Source organism: Rhinopithecus roxellana, chromosome 6, assembly GCF_007565055.1.
Source record: "Rhinopithecus roxellana isolate Shanxi Qingling chromosome 6, ASM756505v1, whole genome shotgun sequence".
Taxonomy (NCBI): Eukaryota; Metazoa; Chordata; class Mammalia; order Primates; family Cercopithecidae; genus Rhinopithecus; species Rhinopithecus roxellana.
The window spans coordinates 34,813,384-34,833,628 of NC_044554.1; the positions used below are offsets into that span (position 1 = coordinate 34,813,384).

At 39.0% G+C, this 20,245-nt stretch overlaps 2 protein-coding genes and 1 pseudogene across 2 annotated transcripts in view; 2 read left to right on the plus strand and 1 right to left on the minus strand.

Annotated features, from left to right (window-relative positions):
- TPK1 (thiamin pyrophosphokinase 1) overlaps window positions 1-14,935 on the plus strand; it is a 407,155-nt gene extending 392,220 nt beyond the window's left edge. Inside the window, exon 9 of the mRNA XM_030933176.1 lies at window positions 13,294-14,935. Coding sequence (XP_030789036.1) covers window positions 13,294-13,412 — 119 coding nt within the window. The 3' untranslated portion in view covers window positions 13,413-14,935. The remainder of the gene's footprint in view (window positions 1-13,293) is intronic.
- Window positions 14,936-15,112: 177 nt separating this feature from the next.
- On the minus strand, window positions 15,113-15,211 carry LOC115898492 (annotated as a pseudogene).
- A 1,131-nt stretch (window positions 15,212-16,342) lies between these two features.
- The window catches only part of NOBOX (NOBOX oogenesis homeobox), a 46,564-nt gene continuing 42,661 nt past the window's right edge, over window positions 16,343-20,245 (plus strand). The window contains exon 1 of the mRNA XM_010379437.2: window positions 16,343-16,420. Coding sequence (XP_010377739.2) covers window positions 16,343-16,420 — 78 coding nt within the window. The remainder of the gene's footprint in view (window positions 16,421-20,245) is intronic.

The window sequence follows — 20,245 nt, forward strand, 5'->3', positions numbered from 1 at the left end:
GATATAGTAAAATGCTAAGTAGAAGGTTATAAATGTGAGGCTGGGATAATATGCAACTTTGCATGCAGATAGTTAATGCAAAGAAGGTTCATCAAAAAAAGAGAAGTTCAGGCTGTCATCAGGAAAAAGTCCATGGTATGAGTATTGAAAAATTGATTATTATAACTAGAACGAGAAAGAGAATATATTAATTGTGAATTAAAGTAGCTTGTTTCTAAGAATGGCTAATATTTTCAGACTTGTTAGAATATTCATATAGGAAGATGACAGCTATTCCTAACATGAAATATTATTATTGTATATCAGCAAGGGGAAATTAAAAATGAAAATAGGTCATGATGAAATATATTAGGAGCAAGCATGTATATTTATAGGTTTATGGACAAAGTCTAAGACATTGCTTCATTACCTTTGCTATAACAAATCATATCTGTTAATACTAGACCATTTGAACTTAAATCAAATGATGTTTTTCCCAAAAGGCAGTGGTCAGACTCTCACTAAATGAAATTCTGTTCTAAAAACAGCCATATGATTGAATGGATTCTGCTTGATGGTAAACACTCATCTCCTATTTCTGTGTTGTAAATATTTTTCCACAAGACAGTGAAAAGCCACTATGACCATTGAGATTTCATTTTCGGGACTCTCACAGTTTCAGGCTGAGGTATAAGAAAGACCATCTATTATTAAGGGAGTGGAGGTCAAGTCACGCTGGTGGCCCTCGTAGGGTAAAGCAGGGGTCGGGGAGGGGCTGGTGCAGGAGGGTGGCAGGAGATCTGGAGGAGCTAGAGTGGTAGGTACTCACTGTGACAGGGAATCTCAAGTGGAGTGGGCGGTGCAGCCAAAGAGGAAAGCAGGGCACCGGGTAGGGACACAGGCAGCAGGGAAGATGCCTTTGTGAGAGGAGCGGAAATTTCATCAGCAGGAGGTGGCCTGAGTGGACCAGTTGGTCTGGCTGAATTGATCAAGATTGAGCCAGAATCTTAGAGGGATTTACATGGCAAATCTTTCAGAACTTCACAAGGGCTTTTTGTAAATTCAAGGATTCAGTCATCTGGTTAATTTGACTAGATCTTCCCAAGCACAAATAAATGGAAAATTGACTTCTAATAGTACCTAAACTTCACTCCGATATTTCTGGCCTTTGAACTTTACCAAAGGTAACCTCCCAGGTGCTCAGAGAAAGGAAAATTTAAGATAATACATGGAGGAGAATAGACTAGACAAGGTCATGCAGAAATTAAATCAGAAAGCTCTTACTTCACAAGCAGGGAATCGAAACCAGACCACCAGTATGAAAGGGCAAAGCCTGAGCTACAGCATAGGGCAGTCTTCACTGTTCTTCCCAGAAGGAATCTAGAGTAGTTAATTGTGAGCTTACAAAGGCTTTTAACTACTCAAGATAATTTTTAGAGCTAATTATGACATAAACCCTAAAATTCCCGTTTCCTGGCAGGCAGAGACCAAGAGAAAGTACTGCCACATGGTAACAAGGTCAAGCTCCCAAGGACATAAAACAAGATGGAGGTAAACAGTGATTTTTTTTTTTTTTTTTTTTTTTTTTTTTTTTTTTTTTTTTGAGAGGGAGTCTTGGTCTGTTGCCCAGGCTGGAGTGCAGTGGCGCAATCTCGACTCACTGCAACTCCTGGGTTCACACTATTCTCCTGCCTCAGCCTCCCAAGTAGCTGGGACTACAGGCGCCTGCCACCACACCTGGCTAATTTATTTTATATTTTTAGTAGAAACGGGGTTTCACCATGTTAGCCAGGATGGTCTCTATCTCCTGACCTCGTGATCCGCCTGCCTCAGCCTCCCAAAGTGCTGGGATTACAGGCGTGAGCCACCACACCCGGCCAGTAAACAGTGATTTTTACCATTCAGTCAACCGTTTGCACACAGAGAGAGAAGCCAGAAACCTGACTGGTAAGAAATTCTTATCCTTTTGCCGGCATGCCAGGCTTCTGGGTTCTCTCCCTGAGCGGCCCTCGTGACTGAGCTTGCCACACCATTGCGCTGGGGCAAAGCCGCATCAGAAAGGAAAATTATATTTTTCTGTTCTGGCCAGAGTGAAATATGTGTGACAAAAACATAGATGTTCGCTACTCTGATGAGCACCCAATATCAAACTGGCAAGGCTCAAATTTGCCCCTGGTTGGGCTCCATCATTGTTAATCCAACCTCCGACCAGTAGTTTTAACCTGTGGTCTCTGGGCAAGATGGTTTCCCTGAATAATAGAAAAGATAAGAAAGGGAAAGGAGAGAGAGAGACAAGCATTGCCTGAGGCAGGGTGGGGAAGGCGAAATGATTAGGGAGGCCAGAGAACGACCCACCCGTTGCCAGGACACTGGAAAAAAAAGTTCAGGTGGCTGCTTCTAGGTAGTGAAGGGACCTTTTCCAGCAGTCCTGTCATCTCTCAAGTTTACCCTTTTAGGGAGGAAAAAGCTCCCCATGTCCCACTATCCTGTACATGCCTAATTCTGTCACCCACGGTTGTCAGCAAAGAGTGCAAGGCAGATTATTCTAAAGAGAATAGCAGTTGACATGTTGTAGTGCCAAACCCGTTCTTAGACAAAAGGGACTTTACTGAGAACCCTCATTTTTAAAATGTACTTCAAATGCATTGTTGTTCATTCGGAACATTCCACTGTAGGTTATCTTTAGTAAGATTTTGCTGTTTCTGTAAGACTTCACTGCCTCCCAGGCCTAAAGTATAAGCCAGAAAGAACTTGGTTTTCCAGAAACTAAGGATCCCAGTTTTACCTAAAGTATCGGCCTTATGCCCAGGTTCTCTTGATTAACTTAGCCAGTGATTTTTTTTCCTACCTAAGTGTAAAAAAATTAAACAAAGGGGTATAACACAAAAATCTGATTTTTCAAAAGCCACATTTTATAACTCCTGCAATATTACTGCTTACTACCAGTTCCTTTCTGACCCAGCCAGATGTAAGAGGCCTCTAACTGGATCCAAGCCAGTTAATTCCCAGATCAAATCAATTCCTGGACCCAGGCCAGTTTCTGTCACCACTCCAAACCCAGTTTGGGTCAGAAATTTGCTCAAAGAAACTCAGAGAGCTCAAAACACAAATCCGTGGAGCTCCAAAATCCAAGGGGGAGCTTACCCATGATCCCCAGCGGCTGTGAGAGATCAGTGGAGCTCCAAAATCCAAGGGGGAGCTTACCCATGATCCCCAGCGGCTGTGAGAGATCAGTGGAGCTCCAAAATCCAAGGGGGAGCTTACCCATGATCCCCAGCAGCTGTGAGAGATCAGTGGACACAGTGGGTCCTGCAGGTACCTTGCGTGTTCACTCAGCGCTGCTGAGGGTCGCTAGAAGCTCCACTTTGGATCCCGCTTCTGACACCATCTGATAAAAGTAAAACTTCAGCTGAATTAAATTTAAAAGAGTTCTATTGAGCAGTGAACGACTCGCGAATCTGGCAGCCCCCGGAATCACAGCAGATTCACAGAGACTCTGTTGACTGGTAAATTCTAAAAGGGCATGGATTATGTCTCTTTAGCTTATTTGTATAGATACCACCTGCAGGTTTGAGATTGATGTTAAGTAATCACACTGTGCTACCGCACATGTTCCTCTCTTTCTTCACTTTTCTATGCCATTTCTGTTTGTTCGATGTACTTGTAATAATCTCCGTTGACATTTGAAGGATAGAAGCAAATGCCACTTTAAAGCTTCCTTAGTGCAGATGAAATGATGATAATAATAAAACACATTTTCAACACTTTCCTGGAGAAGTCAAAGCTCTTCACAGACTTTAACTCCTTCATCTTCACAATAGCAGTATTAGAGATAACTGGGGACAGGTGTTATTGGCATTTTACAAATGGATGCTGAGGTCACCTGAGGGACTTTTAACAGAAGTCAAAATATGACAGTGAAAAGTTCAAGTCTCTGTTTTCAGGGATGGCACTGAGGCCCACCAGTACAAAATGACTTGCCTTACTCTACAGCCGGGCAGCAACAGATGAGGATGACTGCGACTCAGTCATCTTTGGCATCTGCAGGTCATAATTCTCACCCCTGTGGAATGGTTTGGGGGCAGGCCAGTGTCCACAGGAGGCAACACCAAGACACAGGATTTGAAGGCAACAGAGCAAAGTAAATCAGTTCAGAACAGCCTGCGGACAGCCTTTCTCTTCTTTGAACACACGTTTAAATGTGATACTGACTTTCCACACTGAAAATTTTCACAGAGTTCTACACAGATCATTCACTTTACCACTAATAATTAATGCAAATAGGTCACAGTTTGTGGATTTGGACTGTGGTTCTCATTTTATAAGCCCAGTAAGCTTCTCTTTTTTCTTAAAGCAACTCTGATTGGCTCTTTAACTGGAATATGGGGCCTTTTATGAGTAGAACATGTTGATGACATAATACATTAGGGAATTCTCTTTAACAAATAAAAATAGCGATTTTATTTATTTTAGAAAGGGCTAAACGTTTGAAAGTCATGATCTTTGTAAACATTTTCTAGCTGGCATAATTAGTTTTGACTCCTCCAAGCAGCAGCATTTTCCTGGTCTAATTGTTTTTCGATCAACAGGCTGAGTCATAACACAGAAAATGTAGAGAAGGAAGAATAATTGAACATCAGAAGCCTTCTAATGCCTTCCAGCCCTCATCCAAGGGCAAGGGAAATGTGACTTCCAAGAGAGATGAAGATAAATGCAGCCAGTTTCAAACAGAATTATAATAGCCGTTCCTTGGACATTTGAGTTCAAGGAAGGATTAGTTGTCAGGAGAGGGAGGTGATGAGTGTTCACCTTGGGAAGAGTCTTAGCAGATCAGGGTTTTGAGAGATAAGGCCCAAAAAGAAAGCACAGCTGATGGCTTGTTATCAGAGACATGCATAACAATAAGTCTCGCTCTTATCATTTTTACAAGCACTAAGAAGTTCTGGTAGACACTGCACGTTAATTTCCAGGCCTCCTGCATCAATGAGTGGAAGTAAAGGCTGTCCTTGGTGAGCTTCAATGAGTTGACAAAGGAAGGGTCCTCACCACACACAGGCTGTGTGCTCAGCATCTCTCTCTATGCTTTTCCAAGAAGCTGCAATGCAGATATATCACAGACTAGATAATTTCTTCCTGAATTTGGCACATTTTTTTTTTCAACTTGGATTTATTTTGATGCACTTTAAATCAATGAACATTTCTTAATGCTTTGCGATGGCATTACTTCGGCTTTCAGGGAAACCAAGGGTGAACCAGGAGGGAAACACTTCCCTTCATAAGTTGCTAGCCTTTCTGCCCAAATTTTTTTTCCCAGATTGTCATGTGGAATTTTAATATTGAATAACTTCAAACCTGCAGAAAAACTGAAGGGACAGTATAGCAAAATCTGTATACCTTTCACTTAGATTCACCAAGTGCTAACATTTTTTTCTACATTTGCATTTATTTATTTGTATGTTTACTAGGCCATTCTTGCATTGCTAAGAGACTGGGTAATTTATAAAGAAAAGAGGTTGAATTGGGCTTACGGTTCTGCAGGCAATACAGGAAGCATCGTGCCAGTATCTGCTTTCTGGGAAGGCCTCGGGAAGCTTTTCCCCATGGCAAAAGGCAAGGCAGGAGCAGGCACTCCCCATAGGGAAATCAGGAGCAAGAGGGAGATTGTGGGGAAGGTGCCATGCACTTTTAAATGACCAGATCTTGAGAGAACTCACTATCTGAAAGACAGCACCACGCCACGAGGGATCCACCCTCATAACCCAAAAACCTCCCACCAGGCCCTTCCTCCAGCATCAGAGATTACAATTCAACATGAGATTTGGGCAGGGACAAATCTCTAAACAATATAATATGTGAGTATGAGTGTATGTGCATTACGTTCTGAACTATTTGAAAATAAGTTGGAGACGTGATGATAATAATAAACACCTAAAATTCTTCAGCTTGTATCTCCTAGGAATGAGGTCATTCTCCTGCATAACTACAGTGGTATTATCTACTCCCAAAATGTAACATTGATGGAATAATAGTGTACAGTCCATATTCTTACTCTCCAAGTGTCCCAGTAGTGCTCTTTATGACTTTTTAAAATCTGGAGTCTACTAAAAAAACATGTATTTAGTTGTCATATCTGTTTAGTCTGTTTTAATCTAGAAAAGTCCCTTCACTGTTTCAGTCTTTCATGACACTGACAGCTTTTAAGAGTTCAGGCCCACTAACCTGTCATCTGCCCCGCATTCTGCATTTGTCTATGGTTTCCCCATGATTCAATTCAGGTCAGGCATTTTTGGCCAAAAGTATTAATGGGTGATGTTGTATTCAACCCTAGCATCATAGCAGGAGGCACATGATATCAGTATGACCTTTTATTGGTGATGCTAAGGTTGATCATTTAGCTAAGATTAGACTCATGAGATCTCTCTGCTACCTTTTTTTCTTTTGAAATTAAAAGCAATACGTGGAATACTGCATTGGAACTGGGTTCTATCCTTCTCCTCCACATTTTACCCAGTAGTTTTAGCATCCATCCATTGATGGTTCTTGCCTAAACTAGTTATTACATTGGTGGCTGCAAATGGTGCCTTTCTAATTCTCTAATTCTGCCATTCCTTCCTTTAGTAGTTGGCATTCTTCTGTAAAGAATAGATTTTCTTCTCTCCACTTGCTTTTGGCAGTTCATTATTCAATATATTATAATGCCTCTCTCTCAGGATTCTTTTCTAATGCCCCAAATTAGTTCCAGTCCTTGTGTCCTTTTGACAGGTCTACATCTGTTTTTGAGTACCCTCTTGCTTTCTGGAACAAGACGTTTCAAGCTCACTCTGTACTTTGCCTGGTTGAGACAAGGCATCTAAATAGTCAGCTTTAAATACAAAGTGTGTTCCAGGTAAGCAATCAGGTCATTTGTAAATAGAAAAGAGAATTTTTAATTTGGCCTGTAGCAGTTGGAGAATCAAAGAGTGGTACAGGGTAGAAAGTGACATTGAGTTTAGACTTGAAGGATAAAATATGCAGAGAAAAGTCAATTTGTTCCTGGAGGGAACATGTCAGAAATTTTCATAGAAGCAGGAAATTCCTGATCTATTCAAGGAATAGCAAGTAGCAGAGAGTGGCTGGCAAGGAAGTAGGAAGTAGCCAGATGACAAAGGGCCTTAAGTGTCATGCCAGGATATTTGGGCCAGGAAGAGGGAATGTGTTTGCTTTGTTTTGAACATTTCATTATAGGCAATTAAGGTTCACCCGTTATTCCTTCACAAGGGTTAGAGGAGTGGGAAGAGAAGGTAATAATTGGGAGAAAGGAGTACAATTATAAGATTATTTGTAATTAGAAGAAAAATTAGAAGATTATTTGCAAGTACAATTAGAAGATTATAGGTTTTTTTTTTTTTTTTTTTTTTTTTTTTTTTTTTTTTTTTTTGTATAATGACTTCTTTTCCTCTGAGTAGATACCCAGTACTGGAATTGGAGACCATTATTCTAAGTGAAGTAACTCAGAAATGGAAAACCAAACATCAGATGTTCTCACTTATAAGTGGGAGCCAAGCTATGAGGATACAAAGGCATAAGAATGATACAGTGGACTTTGGGAACTTGAGGGTCTTGGGGGAAAGGGTGGGAGGTGGGTGAGGGATAAAAGACTACAAATTGGCTACAGTGTACATTGCTTGGGTGATGGGTGCACCAAAATCTCACAGATCACTACTAAAGAACTTATGTAACCAAACACCACCTGTTCTCCAAAAACCCATGGAAATAAATGAATAAAATAAAAATAAATAACTCCTTCCCCCTTCAAAAACACAAAAAAAGGAAGATTATTTGCCACATGTCCAGGCAGGCAACTGTTTATTCTATACCTTATAGAATGTAGTATATATTCTCTTGGTAATTTTAAATTAGGTTTGCTTGGATTTGGGGTTTTTGGTTGTCCTTTCTACAGTTCCTACTAGATAGTTCTCAGCCCTCAAGTTGAAGGGCAGAGGACTGAGTCTGTCTTGCTGCTGAGCACATGTGAAGTATTTAAGTGTTTGTTGATCCGCTCACATCATGTTTAAATCACTCGAAATGATATTATGTGCTCACTTTGAATTTAATGTTCTCTTTATAACCTAGGACTCTGTGACTGCATATCTATATATGAAATGAAAATTAGTATCTGTATAATCAAACCAAAAAAAAAGTTCCTCTGAAAAAGCAGATAATTGAATCATAAATATAGTTCCTGCTTCAATAACCTAGAACTGCACTGTTCAATCCATGTAGTAACCACTAGCTATGTGTGGCCATTGAGTACTTAAAATGAGCCTTGTCCAAGTTGAGACATGCTGTAAATGGATTTCAGAGACTTAGTGTGAAAAAGAATGTAAAAGACCTCAATTTTTATATATTGATGATGTTAAAATGATTTGGGGTATATTGGGCTAAATAAAAAAGATATTAACATTTTTCCCATTTTTACTTTTTTAAGGTGGCTATTAGAAAATTTAGATTTGTGGATCACTTATTTTTATTTGGCAGTGCTGAGATAAATAAATGTATTTATTTTATAGATGGTCTCAAACTTGTGTTTCCTGAGATTCTAATAGAAATATAAGTACACAAAAGGCATGTACTCCACAGCTTTACATTAGGACTACTTTGAATTCTTGACTTCAAGAAAGTGAAAACACAACATATTGATTTTATTTTTGAAAATTGTCAAGAGCAGCCGTAAGTATAAATGCCATTTTATAAGAAACAAATTCATTAATAACGTTTCCCAGAATTCATATTTTACAGTATAAATTAGCAATTTTTAAAATATAATCTTTTGCCTCGTGTGTACGTAAAGGACCTTCTTTAAAAATATATTTGTCAAAAATTAAAATGGTAAAGACCTATAATAGTGAACTGATGTTACAGACAGTATAGTTTTCTTTTCCTGGTAATGAAATCTGAGTCATATTTTCTTAATGTGTTGCCATTTCTCCAAATGGGCTAAGAATCCTCAGAAAGTAAATGGTGAGTGTAGACAGTGGTCCCATTATGCCTTAAATAGTTAGTGATGTCTAATATGTCTAACTTAACTCTCAGAACTTAACCTAATGTTCCAGAATAGTAGGGAGCCTTAAGATCCATCATAATGGGTTCATTAAGCATTTGTCTATATGAGATGTAAAGTATTCATTAAGTCTTAGAGTGATTTTTAGGCTCTCACTAACGCATCTCCTTAAGTCTCTGTCAGGCTGCTGAAAGACAGCTCTGTACTTCAGCAAAAGAGACCAGCAACAGGTGTCTTCTTTAGAGCTCTTCAAAGAATCGCCTTAACCTCCCTTACTAACTTGTTAGTGTCTGACAACTTTTATTATCATCATAGCCTGTGATTTTAGCCTCTCTGAGCTTCATTTTCCTCATCTCTAAATGGAAGATAAAACCCGGCTATGCTCTGAGTGCCTGGTGTACTGTAAGGACTCAGATCACATCTTGAATGAATGAGGATTATGCCCATCTCAAATAGCACCTCCCAGGCAAAGCTAGTTCACTCCATTTTTCCCTCAGGATTTATTGATTTTAGAAATGTTTCCATTGCCTTTTTAAATAATTTATTTATTTTTACAAAAGAACCAGCATCAATCTACAGATTCTTGGGAAACCAGGTCAGTGGGCGGGCCTCTAGGGATGCCAGTAGCCCCCCGACTGTCAAAGGCTTAACTTCCCTCTTTAATACACAACCCATCTTGGCTGCCAGGAAGGCACCTCTGCCCTCCTTGGGCTGCCTCATGCTTCTCTCCTGTCTACTGGGTTTGATTGTATATCTTTCTCTTTTACTAAAATGTGAGTCCTCACTTTAGTGAGGGCAGAGAAACTCATCCTTAAACCCTAGTGCCTGGCACAGAATGAGACTTTAATATCTATTAAATAAATGCATACATATATGCAGGCCAAGGAATCACCTGAAATGATACTAAGTATTTCACAAAAGCTAGCCTGGAAAAGTTACGAGTGTACCTCATTCTACTTCTCAGCTGGCTAGAAACTAATCACTTGAATTCAGGCCTTTGCTAATTGTTCAGCTCATGACATCTCTCTTTTTGTTAACTTTAAAAGACAAACCTGGTCTATTTTATCGGCAGGATAACAGGAGAAAGCAAAGAAGATGGAAATTTCTTGAATATGTATCATATGTAAGATTGGCCACATCATCCATACAACTTCCCTGTGAAGTAGATATTTTCTACATTTTTACTGTTGATGACACAAGGCCAAAGAGTTTAAATAACTGAGTTTGTAAAGCTGGTGAATGGTAGAGCTGGGGTTTGAACCTAGGTCTAACTTACTAACTTCATCATGATGGAGTCATGCTCTTTGATAGAGAGATGCCTTTTCTATAAAAGCACCTGAGCAGAAAAGTCATGCAGGTGCACAGAGAATGAATGCCTCCCACTGTTGTTTTTCAGTGCCAAAAGTATCCGAGGCCTTGCATAGTACTCCTTCACGCTTCCAGCTCCAATCAAGGAGCCACAGTTCACTAATGTACCTTGTGGAGGAAAGATGGGCAAGAAACCAGGGACAAATGGCCCCACTAACTGAAAAGAGTTGAATAATTGGTTTCCACCAATTTGCCAGCTCTTGCTTTGCGGTCCCCTGTCTTTCCAGCTTTAGAGAAAAGCTGGGAGGACATCACTGAAAACAATCGAACACAGAATGCTAATTCTCATCCTTACGTTTGGGAAAGGAAACAGCCTGAGATAATGGATGAAAATTGTAAAATCTATGTTAATGTGCTTATCACACAAAGCATGGTTGCTTATAAGCTTGCACATAGATCCATAACTGGTTGTCTTTGAGCAACTATGGTTGGCTATAGTCTACTCTGCAAATAATGCGGGAAAAAATCCAAGTCGGACTTTCTGTAGTTCAGCCAGCTAAAGTGTTGATCAAATCCCCTAGGGTAGAAATGAAGAGGTAATTTGTTTTTCTGCTATCTGTATGCAGCTGTCTCTTTACTAGTTTCATGTACTTACGTCATGATTAGCCTTCAGATATTTGGGGTGAAGGAAATTCATCATAATTCCAAATGTTTTTCTTAATTTTTTTTTTTATTTTTCTAAGGGACACTTTAAGGTTTTGTCCAAAAATGATTCTGTGACTTGAAGAAAATATATTCCAAAATAATTGTAATGACATAGTAAATTAAAATTCATGACTTTGTCTCTCAACTTACTCATCTTAGTTTTCTGTCATTTTTATTGTACTTTCTATAAAGTTAGAGATAACCAACCACTAATCCAAACCAATTATTATCTTTAATTAATTATAACATAACTGGTCTTGTTGGAAGTTTAAATATTATAAAATAAAATAAAAACATAATTTACAAGTATGGCTAACAGTGGCCTTGCTTAACTCAAATAAATGTTTCTTTCAAAAAAAAAATTGCATCGTCTTATGCCCAAATACAACCACTTTGATTATTTTCCCATTTGAAAATTAATTAGGTTACAACAGTGTCTTAGCAAACCCAATATGTATAATCTGGGTAGCTACCTCTGAAATTCTGAAATCCATAATCTGGCTTCAAAAATCAAAAAAGAATTTATATGCAGCTATCAACTTGAAGCACAATTTTGTACTCCTGTTCTTTGGGCCTAAGTAAAAACTAGGATTTTAATTGAGTTTCTCGAATCATATAATGTATGTGTCAAATTCAAGTGGGTTGTGCATGCATGGGTCTTCACAAGGAAGTTTCCACTTTAAAGTTGGCAGACCTGCTGAAGCACTCTAAATCGCCTTCACCATGAAGTGGTGTGAAGTGCTCCCTGACCCCTTCCCTCTTGGCTATTGGGAAAACCTTGAAACCCTAGGCCTGGGATAGGTCTCAGAAAGTACTTGGTAAACACCCAGTTCCAGGCAAGACCACCATTCAAGAGAGGTAGAGATTTCAATTGACTTTGCTGTGCATCCCTCAAAGATCACCACCCTGATCTACCAACTATGTTTAACAGTGTCTAGATCAATACATATTTTTGTGTATATCACCAGTGTTCAGAAACATCATCTCACAGAAGTCCTAAATGACTCAAGAGTTAAGAGCTTCTTATATTGAGGTTCATATCAGGGCAATATTCACATGAGATTCACTCTGTATTACTGTGTAGTTTTACTTTTGTGTTTGCATTAGTAAAAACATTAACAACTATGAAAAATAATTTGAGTTTTAATAAATAAGCTGTGTGAACTGGTAATACTGACAATAGATTATCTTGCAGTACCTTTCCTGAATTTTTAAATCGCCTTTTCAAGATTTCCTCAGAAAGATAGGAGGCTCCCTCTAGTGGGAAGTGAGCATTGTAATTGATTGATTTCCCCCAAAGCAGTGTGTATAACTTCATAGGTTTTGTTTGAAGGAAAAGGACACTCTTCTGACTCTGATAGTTTGGGCTCCATAACATTTGTTCATTTTTCTCTCTGAATTTTAGTAAAGAAAATAATATTGGTTACCAAGCTTATAGGACAGTTGTGAGTTTAGAGTCATACTGATGAAGTGAATTGCTCCTGCATCAGCAAAGAGATGTGAAGTTACCAATCTGTGCCTAGGCATTAACTTGTTAGAGAATAAAAAATATGTATATGTATATATTTATGAAATGTATAAATATATAAATTCTAATCTTAATTCATAAGCCTTTTACTTTGATAAGTAGGTTAAAGGATTATCTTATCATCTCTTGCCCTCACTTTATAGCTGAGCTTAAGTGACTTGCTCAAGATTACACATTTGAAAGTCGTCTTTGACCTTTGAGTTTCTATTAATTTTTACAGAATGTAAGCTGTATTCACTTTGGGTTTTCTTACTTTATGAGAAAACAATGACCAAAATCACATGTATTTTTTAGGTAATTTTCTATCCGTCTCATATCATTTCTACTTGAAGCTAAAACTACATCTTTATAGAGTATAATAACATATTAAATTTTAATTCTGAATTATCAAGAGAAACTAAAATTGTACCCAGGGAAGGAAGGAAGTTGCACATTACAAATACAGGTTTTGGTTTTGTAATTAGTAAAGGAAAAGAAAAGATTCTAATAAAATTTAATATTGAGAATGATATATAACCCAAAATGGCCAATAACCACTTCCAGGAAGAATGTTTACAGCAAGTTATAGAAATTTCCCATTTTAAAGCCATACATCATATATTTCACCTATCCCCCATTTATATATTTTTTATCAAAGTGTGTGCTTACTTGCTTTTTGGTAAGTGACACAGTTAATCTACACTGGAGGAAGAAAAAAATAGTTACTAATTTTTTTTCCCTTATTTTCTTACAGAAAATGATGTGCTTGCTTTTGGAACATTGGTCAGTACTTCCAATACCTATGACGGGTCTGGTGTTGTGACTGTGGAAACTGACCACCCACTCCTCTGGACCATGGCCATCAAAAACTAACCTGTCAACTGGCATCCATAAGTGTGCCTCTGCCTTATCTCATTTCTCAACGGTTCATTGCTCAACAAGAACGATTCACCTGGGTTTGCAGGAATCTAAACCTCTCTAGGGGAAGCCCACTGGGTTTAAAGATGTTAGTGTTTAGATAATACAGGTAACATAAATGGCAGATCTCAATTTTATAGTAGTGGGAAAGATACATGCTAAGAAAGCAAATAAGCTCCGTTACATTTGATTGGAACCTAATGGGAATCATTCCACTATACAATTCAGAACTGATGATTATTCTTATGTTATTAATCATTCCATTTATCCTAGAAAATTGTTTTTAATTTGAAGCAGAGATAATTGTTGAGGTTCCTCTTGGGAGTCTAGAACATCCTTAAATGTCTAACAACAAGGGCTACCTCTGAGTACCTTTTAGTATTAGTTTTCTGTATAAGATATATATTATCTTCTACTGAAAAATAATTCCTTTCAGATTGGGGTGTTGTAAGTGCACCAGGTCACTCTGACCTTATTACTGTCTTTGGTATTGTCTTTTTTAAATAAATCAAGAATCACTGACCTAATTGTTAAATTTAAAAATAGGTAGTTATTATAAGCAAAGAGAAATGATGTGAAAGATAAATGATGATCCATGGAGCCCTACTCACACATTAACCCCCCCAACATCACAACCTAGGTGGAAAAAGCTGTGTAGAGGAAACAAGCATAAATATCAAATTCGTTTCTGACATAGCTTAGACTGAAAAACTGTTGGTTCAAAGACCAGAAGTGTGCTCACATTACCAGAAAATGAGTTTGTCTATGGGGATACATGAACACCATACACTAAGGAGCCTAACTCCAAAGCCTGCGTTCTCATCCTAGTCTGATATTCACCTAAGTTTCCGGACCCCTTTCCTCAGCTGTAAAATGGAAGCAGTTGGACTGATGGTGTCTGAGGTTCTTTCCCACACTGAAATTCTAAATTTTGACACTTAGCAATCATAGGGCTGATAATACACATAGTTACTGACTTAGCCTCAACAACCTGGTGCATCAAAATGTATTCACCTTTCTTTTGTAAAGAGACCATCTTCTATCTTCTTTCCACCTTTCTCTATGTTTTATGAAACCAACTGTTGACATACAAATCATGATTGAAGGAGAACCTGTCCAACATGTTTTATGTACACAAATCCCTATGTTGCTATAAGAAAAGTGACAGTAACTGTTTTCTTTTTGGTGCTATGACAGTGTGAGACTCAGGTTGTCTGTAGAGAATGAAAGAAGCAGTGACCCACGTGGCTGTGGCATTTTCAGCACTTGTCATTACTTTCTGCTTGACTGGAAGTTGAGACTCAGCCATGTTTCCATCTTCAGTTTCTGAAGACTAGTTATATATTCCTGACTCAAAATATATTCATAATATATAAAAGAAATATATCTATGATTTTAAAATTGTACTACCAAAGAATGCATGTTCTATTTGTCCTGAAAATGTTACCAGTGTTAATAAATGGATACTTATCAAAAAAAAATATAGTTTCCTGAAGCTTAGTAAATACTGGGGGACAGGGGATTAAAAAAAAAAAAGCATTGAGGCTTATCTCACACCACCACCTGAGTATCAGGCTGTAGCTGTTGGGAGCCCGCAGAAGGAGTTCTCTTAAAACATAGACCACCATTTCCAGTTCCTGCCAGGCTACTGAGGAATTAGGTGCTGGTTTTAACCATACAAATGTTGACAGGCCCGAGGGCCTCTTCCATTCTTGTCAAGGGAAGTGCTAACCTTCTCTCCTTTCATACAGCACTAGGTGCTGGTTTTATTACAGTCAGCCCTCCATATCAGTGGGTTCTACATCCATACATTCAGTCAATCCATCATGGATTGAAAATACTTGTAAAGAAAAGAACGGTTGCATCTGTCCTGAACACATAGAGACATTTTTCTTGTCATTATTTCCTAAATAATACAGTATAACAGCTGTTAGCATTTATATTGTGTTGGGGATTATAAGTAAACTAAAGATGATGTAACATACACGGGAGGATATACATAGGTTATATGCAAATACCACATCATTTTATATCAGGGACTTAAGTATCCCATCCACGGATTTTGGTATCTGCAGGTTGGAGGTTGGAGAGGTTGTCTTGGAACCAGTCCTTGGAGATACCAAGGAACTACTATATTTCCACCTTCCCATTCCTTAAAACTACCTAAGTGTGTCTTTCTCTTTCTGTGCTACCCCACCATGGCAGTTAAGTATCCACATATTTTTATAATAATCCAAGGCTGCAGATGGTGAGATCTCAGGTACACCCAGTGAACTATCTGAGCCTCCCAGGAAGTCCCTCTTCTCTCACTCCTGTTCAATTCAGATCCTGACCTGCAGCATGTAGCCATAAAAGAGACTGCAGGTTGGGCCCTGCTGGGAAAGTGACAGGTGCTCCTTGACCTTCTGACTCCAGTCACTTTCTTATTTCTATGGGTCAGATTTATAGCATTTAGAAATTTAGTTATTGCCACCCCCAAATGTCATCAGTCTTCCTAAATCACTGATTAGTGAAAACATGCTATGATCTCACTTCTTGTTAGAAAGCAGGGGAAATCTGAAAATGGCTGCATCTATTGCAGCCTGGTTGAAATCACACATGACCATGATATGTAGTAAGTTATATGTGTGGTTCGAGGAATTGGGGCTAGAGGGGGGCATGGGTGAGAATCACTCAGAGCAAAGAAGAGATGGACACAGCCTGGGGCATTCATACAGGTAAATGCTCACACTTTTGTGTCACGCTTCTATGTGTGTGGAATGCATTTTGCGTTATGCTTCCGTGTGTGGCGCAGATCTTGCCTACTAGTGCTGCTCAGACTTTTCCACAGCTTTACTTGAACTGTGAAAATAAAGCAGCACATAGATGTGGCGTGATTGCGACTGATGATATATGCCAAGTCGGTACGCAGCAAGAAACTGTTCTTCTCTCCTCTAAGGCTCTGTCAGTATGAGAGGCGTACGGTCAGAATGGTGACTTTCAAACTATATTTACCGTGGCCCACTAGAAATACATCTGGTATACCTTGTGACCCAGTCCATAGACACACACAAACAATAAAACGTGTGTACTCCAATAATTTTATTCTCAATTGAAAAACATCCAGAAATATATTCTAGATTGGAAAAAGAGCACCTAAGGGCAGAGCAAAATGCATATAAGTACCTTTTTTAAAAAGTGTGTGTGTATATAGGCAAGTGTTTTGCATTGAACATTCATTTTTTTTCCCATAAATTTAGGACAACAGGAGTGTAATTTTAAAAACTCTTTCCTGCCGGGCGCGGTGGCTCATGCCTGTAATCCCAGCACTTTGGGAGGCCGAGATGGGCGGATCACGAGGTCAGGAGATCGAGACCATCCTGGCTAACACGGTGAAACCCCATCTCTACTAAAAAAGAAAATACAAAAAAAAACTAGCCGGGCAAGCTGGCGGGCGCCTATAGTCCCAGCTACTCGGGAGGCTGAGGCAGGAGAATGGTGTAAACCCGGGAGGCGGAGCTTGCAGTGAGCTGAGATCCCGCCACTGCACTCCAGCCTGGGTGACACAGCAAGACTCTGTCTCAAAAAATAAATATATATAAAAAATATAAAAAAATAAGAACTCTTTCCCATCAAAGAATTAAGATATCCCATTATTAAAATATTTTAAAAATATGTTTCAGAATTTAAATGATTTCAATAAATTATTTAAAACTGGCATATTTGAGCAAAAATGTATCTGGAGATATTTCACCTTATTTGCTCATAATTTAACCAAGGTCACACACAGAACATTTTTCTACTCCTGTTCTTGGTGTTTGTTTCACTGCCTTTATCACCAAACTAATAATAGTTTCTATTCTTACCTGTGTGTTAAGAGGAATAACCTACCAATGACAGCAGGTTCAATGTGATCCTATTTGGGAATAAAACAATCAACACAACTCTCTTAGGAAATGGGCAGGGGTATTCGATTATTTAAATTGTCTTTAGAGCATTCTATTCAAAATAAAATGAATTATCCCTATACCTGCGGAGATTAAAATTCTACAAGGTCAAGCCTTTCTTGGGAGTCACATACAGATTCAAAAATTCCTGGCATGTACAGTACAAGTTTGCCCTTCCTTGCCCACAGCAGATTTCACTTATCAATCATAATTTTCTTTTCTGATGAGCCCCAGCCTGAGCCTCAGCATCTATCTCAAAACAGTTCTCCAGGCAGCCTTGATCAGTTAGTCTCCATTGGGTTGGCATCCCTGGAGGCTCACAGCGTGCACAAAACAGCTCTGGGTACAACACAGGAAAGAGGTCCTGGCAACATCACTCCTCTTCACAGGTCATGGGAAGTAAATAGATCCAAGGATTGTTTTCTAAGTACTTAATTGTACCGCCAAAAGCAAGGACTTTCTACACAACAAATAAAAAGTAACTACATCCCTGCAAATAACTTGAAAAACGTAAGCAAGGCCCTGAGATCGCTGACAGTTGAAAGGAAATTTCGCACAATGGACCCATAGCTGGTCCCCGAGAACCAAGAAATCTGAGGTGTATACAGAGTCCAGAAGTAGAAAAGTGTTTTTAACTAATAGTCAAAGGAACTGATATATGTAGGGTGGCAAATCATACCATAACATTTATTTTTAATATTTAATAGCCCATTATATTTTTGGACAACAAACATGGGAAATGATGAGAACAAAATTAGGCAAGAATAGAGCAGAGTTTCATCTGAATGGCCTAATTTTGTTAACCATTAAACAGTATGAATCTTCTACTAGAATATGAACCCCTTGAGGTCCTTGACTGTCATCTGCTGTATCTCCTATTCCTAAAGTAGGGCCTTGTCTGTAGCAAGTGAGCAGTGAGTATTTACTCTACTGGTGCAGTAACTAAAGTCCCCACTTGTACCTGTGCTGAAGGAACATACTGTACTGCTTCTCTAGTCCCTGACAACTATTGTTCTTTTCTTTTCTTGTTCCCTAACTAACCAAGATTTAAAGTAGATACAGACAGTCCCTGACTCACAATGGGGTGACTTAGGATTTTTCAACTTTACAGTAGTGTAAAAGCTAGAATTCAGTAGAAACCTTACTTCGAACTTTGACTTTTGATGTAAAATTCTTTATAATAACTTTATTATGATAGGTTTGGGGTTAGATGATTTTGCCCAGCTGTAGGGTAATGTAAATGTTCTGAGCACGTTTAAGGTAGGCTAGGCTAAGCTATGATGTTTGGTAGTTAGGTGTATTAAGTGCATTTTTGCCTTATGATATTTTCAACTTAGGATGGGTTTATTGGGATGTAACTGCATCATAAGTCAAGAAGCCTCATGTTAATGTTGTTAATGTTGCCCTTGAATGGGTTCCTCCGTCTGAAAGATAAATATCCTAAACCTAATCTGGTTAGATCTGGTTGTATCCTTCCTTGTTCACATATCTGAAGAAGAAAGTGATGTGCCAAGTTCAAGGCCAGGCTTAAAGGCATGGTCCAGGGCAAAACATTCAGCTAGTAACAAAGGAAAATCAAAAGGCCAAGCAATTTTAAGTTGCTCAAAATGGCTAGCTAAGGGAACATGAAAGCCAGGAGGCAAGTAATCAAATAGGCTTAGAATATTAGTGTAAGCTAAAAGAGTCAAAGTAAATACGAAGAGGACATTTATTTTTTATTTTTTTAATATATGGGTTCTTCCTGTGTTGCCCCAATTGTATTCGAACTCCTGGACTCAAGGGATGCTCTTGCCTCAGTCTCCAAAGTAACTAGGATTACAGGCACGTGCCACCATGCCCAGCAAGTGAAGAGCATGTTTAATTGACTTCATTTAACAGGAAAAATGGAAGAAGTAAGAGGTTAAGAGAAAATTTTCAGAGTTAGAAATCTTGTAGCTGGAGTGATTTCTCAGTTTGGAAGTTCAAGGCATGACCATGGCTGTCAAGAGTTGAGGTGGATTCCAGACAAGAGTACATGTGATTTTCAAATACTCTGAGACCTTGGCATTCAATTCGAATATTTTACTTGTGTTGAAATTTACTTGTTCTACAAATTAAACCTTTAACTTGCATATGAAATTAGCCTGAGGAGTCTAAAACTATAACAAAGAAATGCTCTGTTGTCTGCAGCTGAATTCCCTATGCTAAATCTCATTATTTGTGATTCGGATTCAGTGTTTTCAAAGAAATAAATTTCACTGTTACCTCACTTTTGGAAAATTACTAAGGCAACAAAAAATGTATCCAAAAAAGTTTTTTTGTTTGTTTTTTTGAGACAGAGTCTCACTCTTGTTGCCCAGGCTGGAGTACAGTGGCAGGACCTCGGCTCAGTGCAACCTCTGCCTCCCAGATTCAAGCAATTCTGCCTCATCCTCCCTAGTAGCTGGGATTACAGTCACCTGACACCATACCCAGCTCTTTTTTTTTTTTTTTTTTTTTTGAGACAAAGTCTTGCTCTTGCCCCCCCCCAGCCAGGCTGCAGTGGCGCGATCTCGGCTCACTGCAACCTCCACCTCCGGGGTTCAAGCGATTCTCCTGCCTCAGCCTCCTGAGTAGCTGGGATTACAGGCGTCCACCACCACGCCCAGCTAGTTTTTGTATCTTTAGTGGAGACAGGGTTTCATCATGTTGGCCAGGTTGGTCTCGAACTGCTGACCTCAGCCTTGGCCTCCAGCCTCCCAAAGTGCTGGGATTATGGGCTTTTTTTTTTTTTGACAGGGGTCTCACTGTCACCCAGGTTGGAGTGCAGTGGCGCGATCTCAGCTCACTGCAACATCCATCTCCTGGGTTCAAGTGATTCTCATGCCTCAGTCTCCCAAGTAG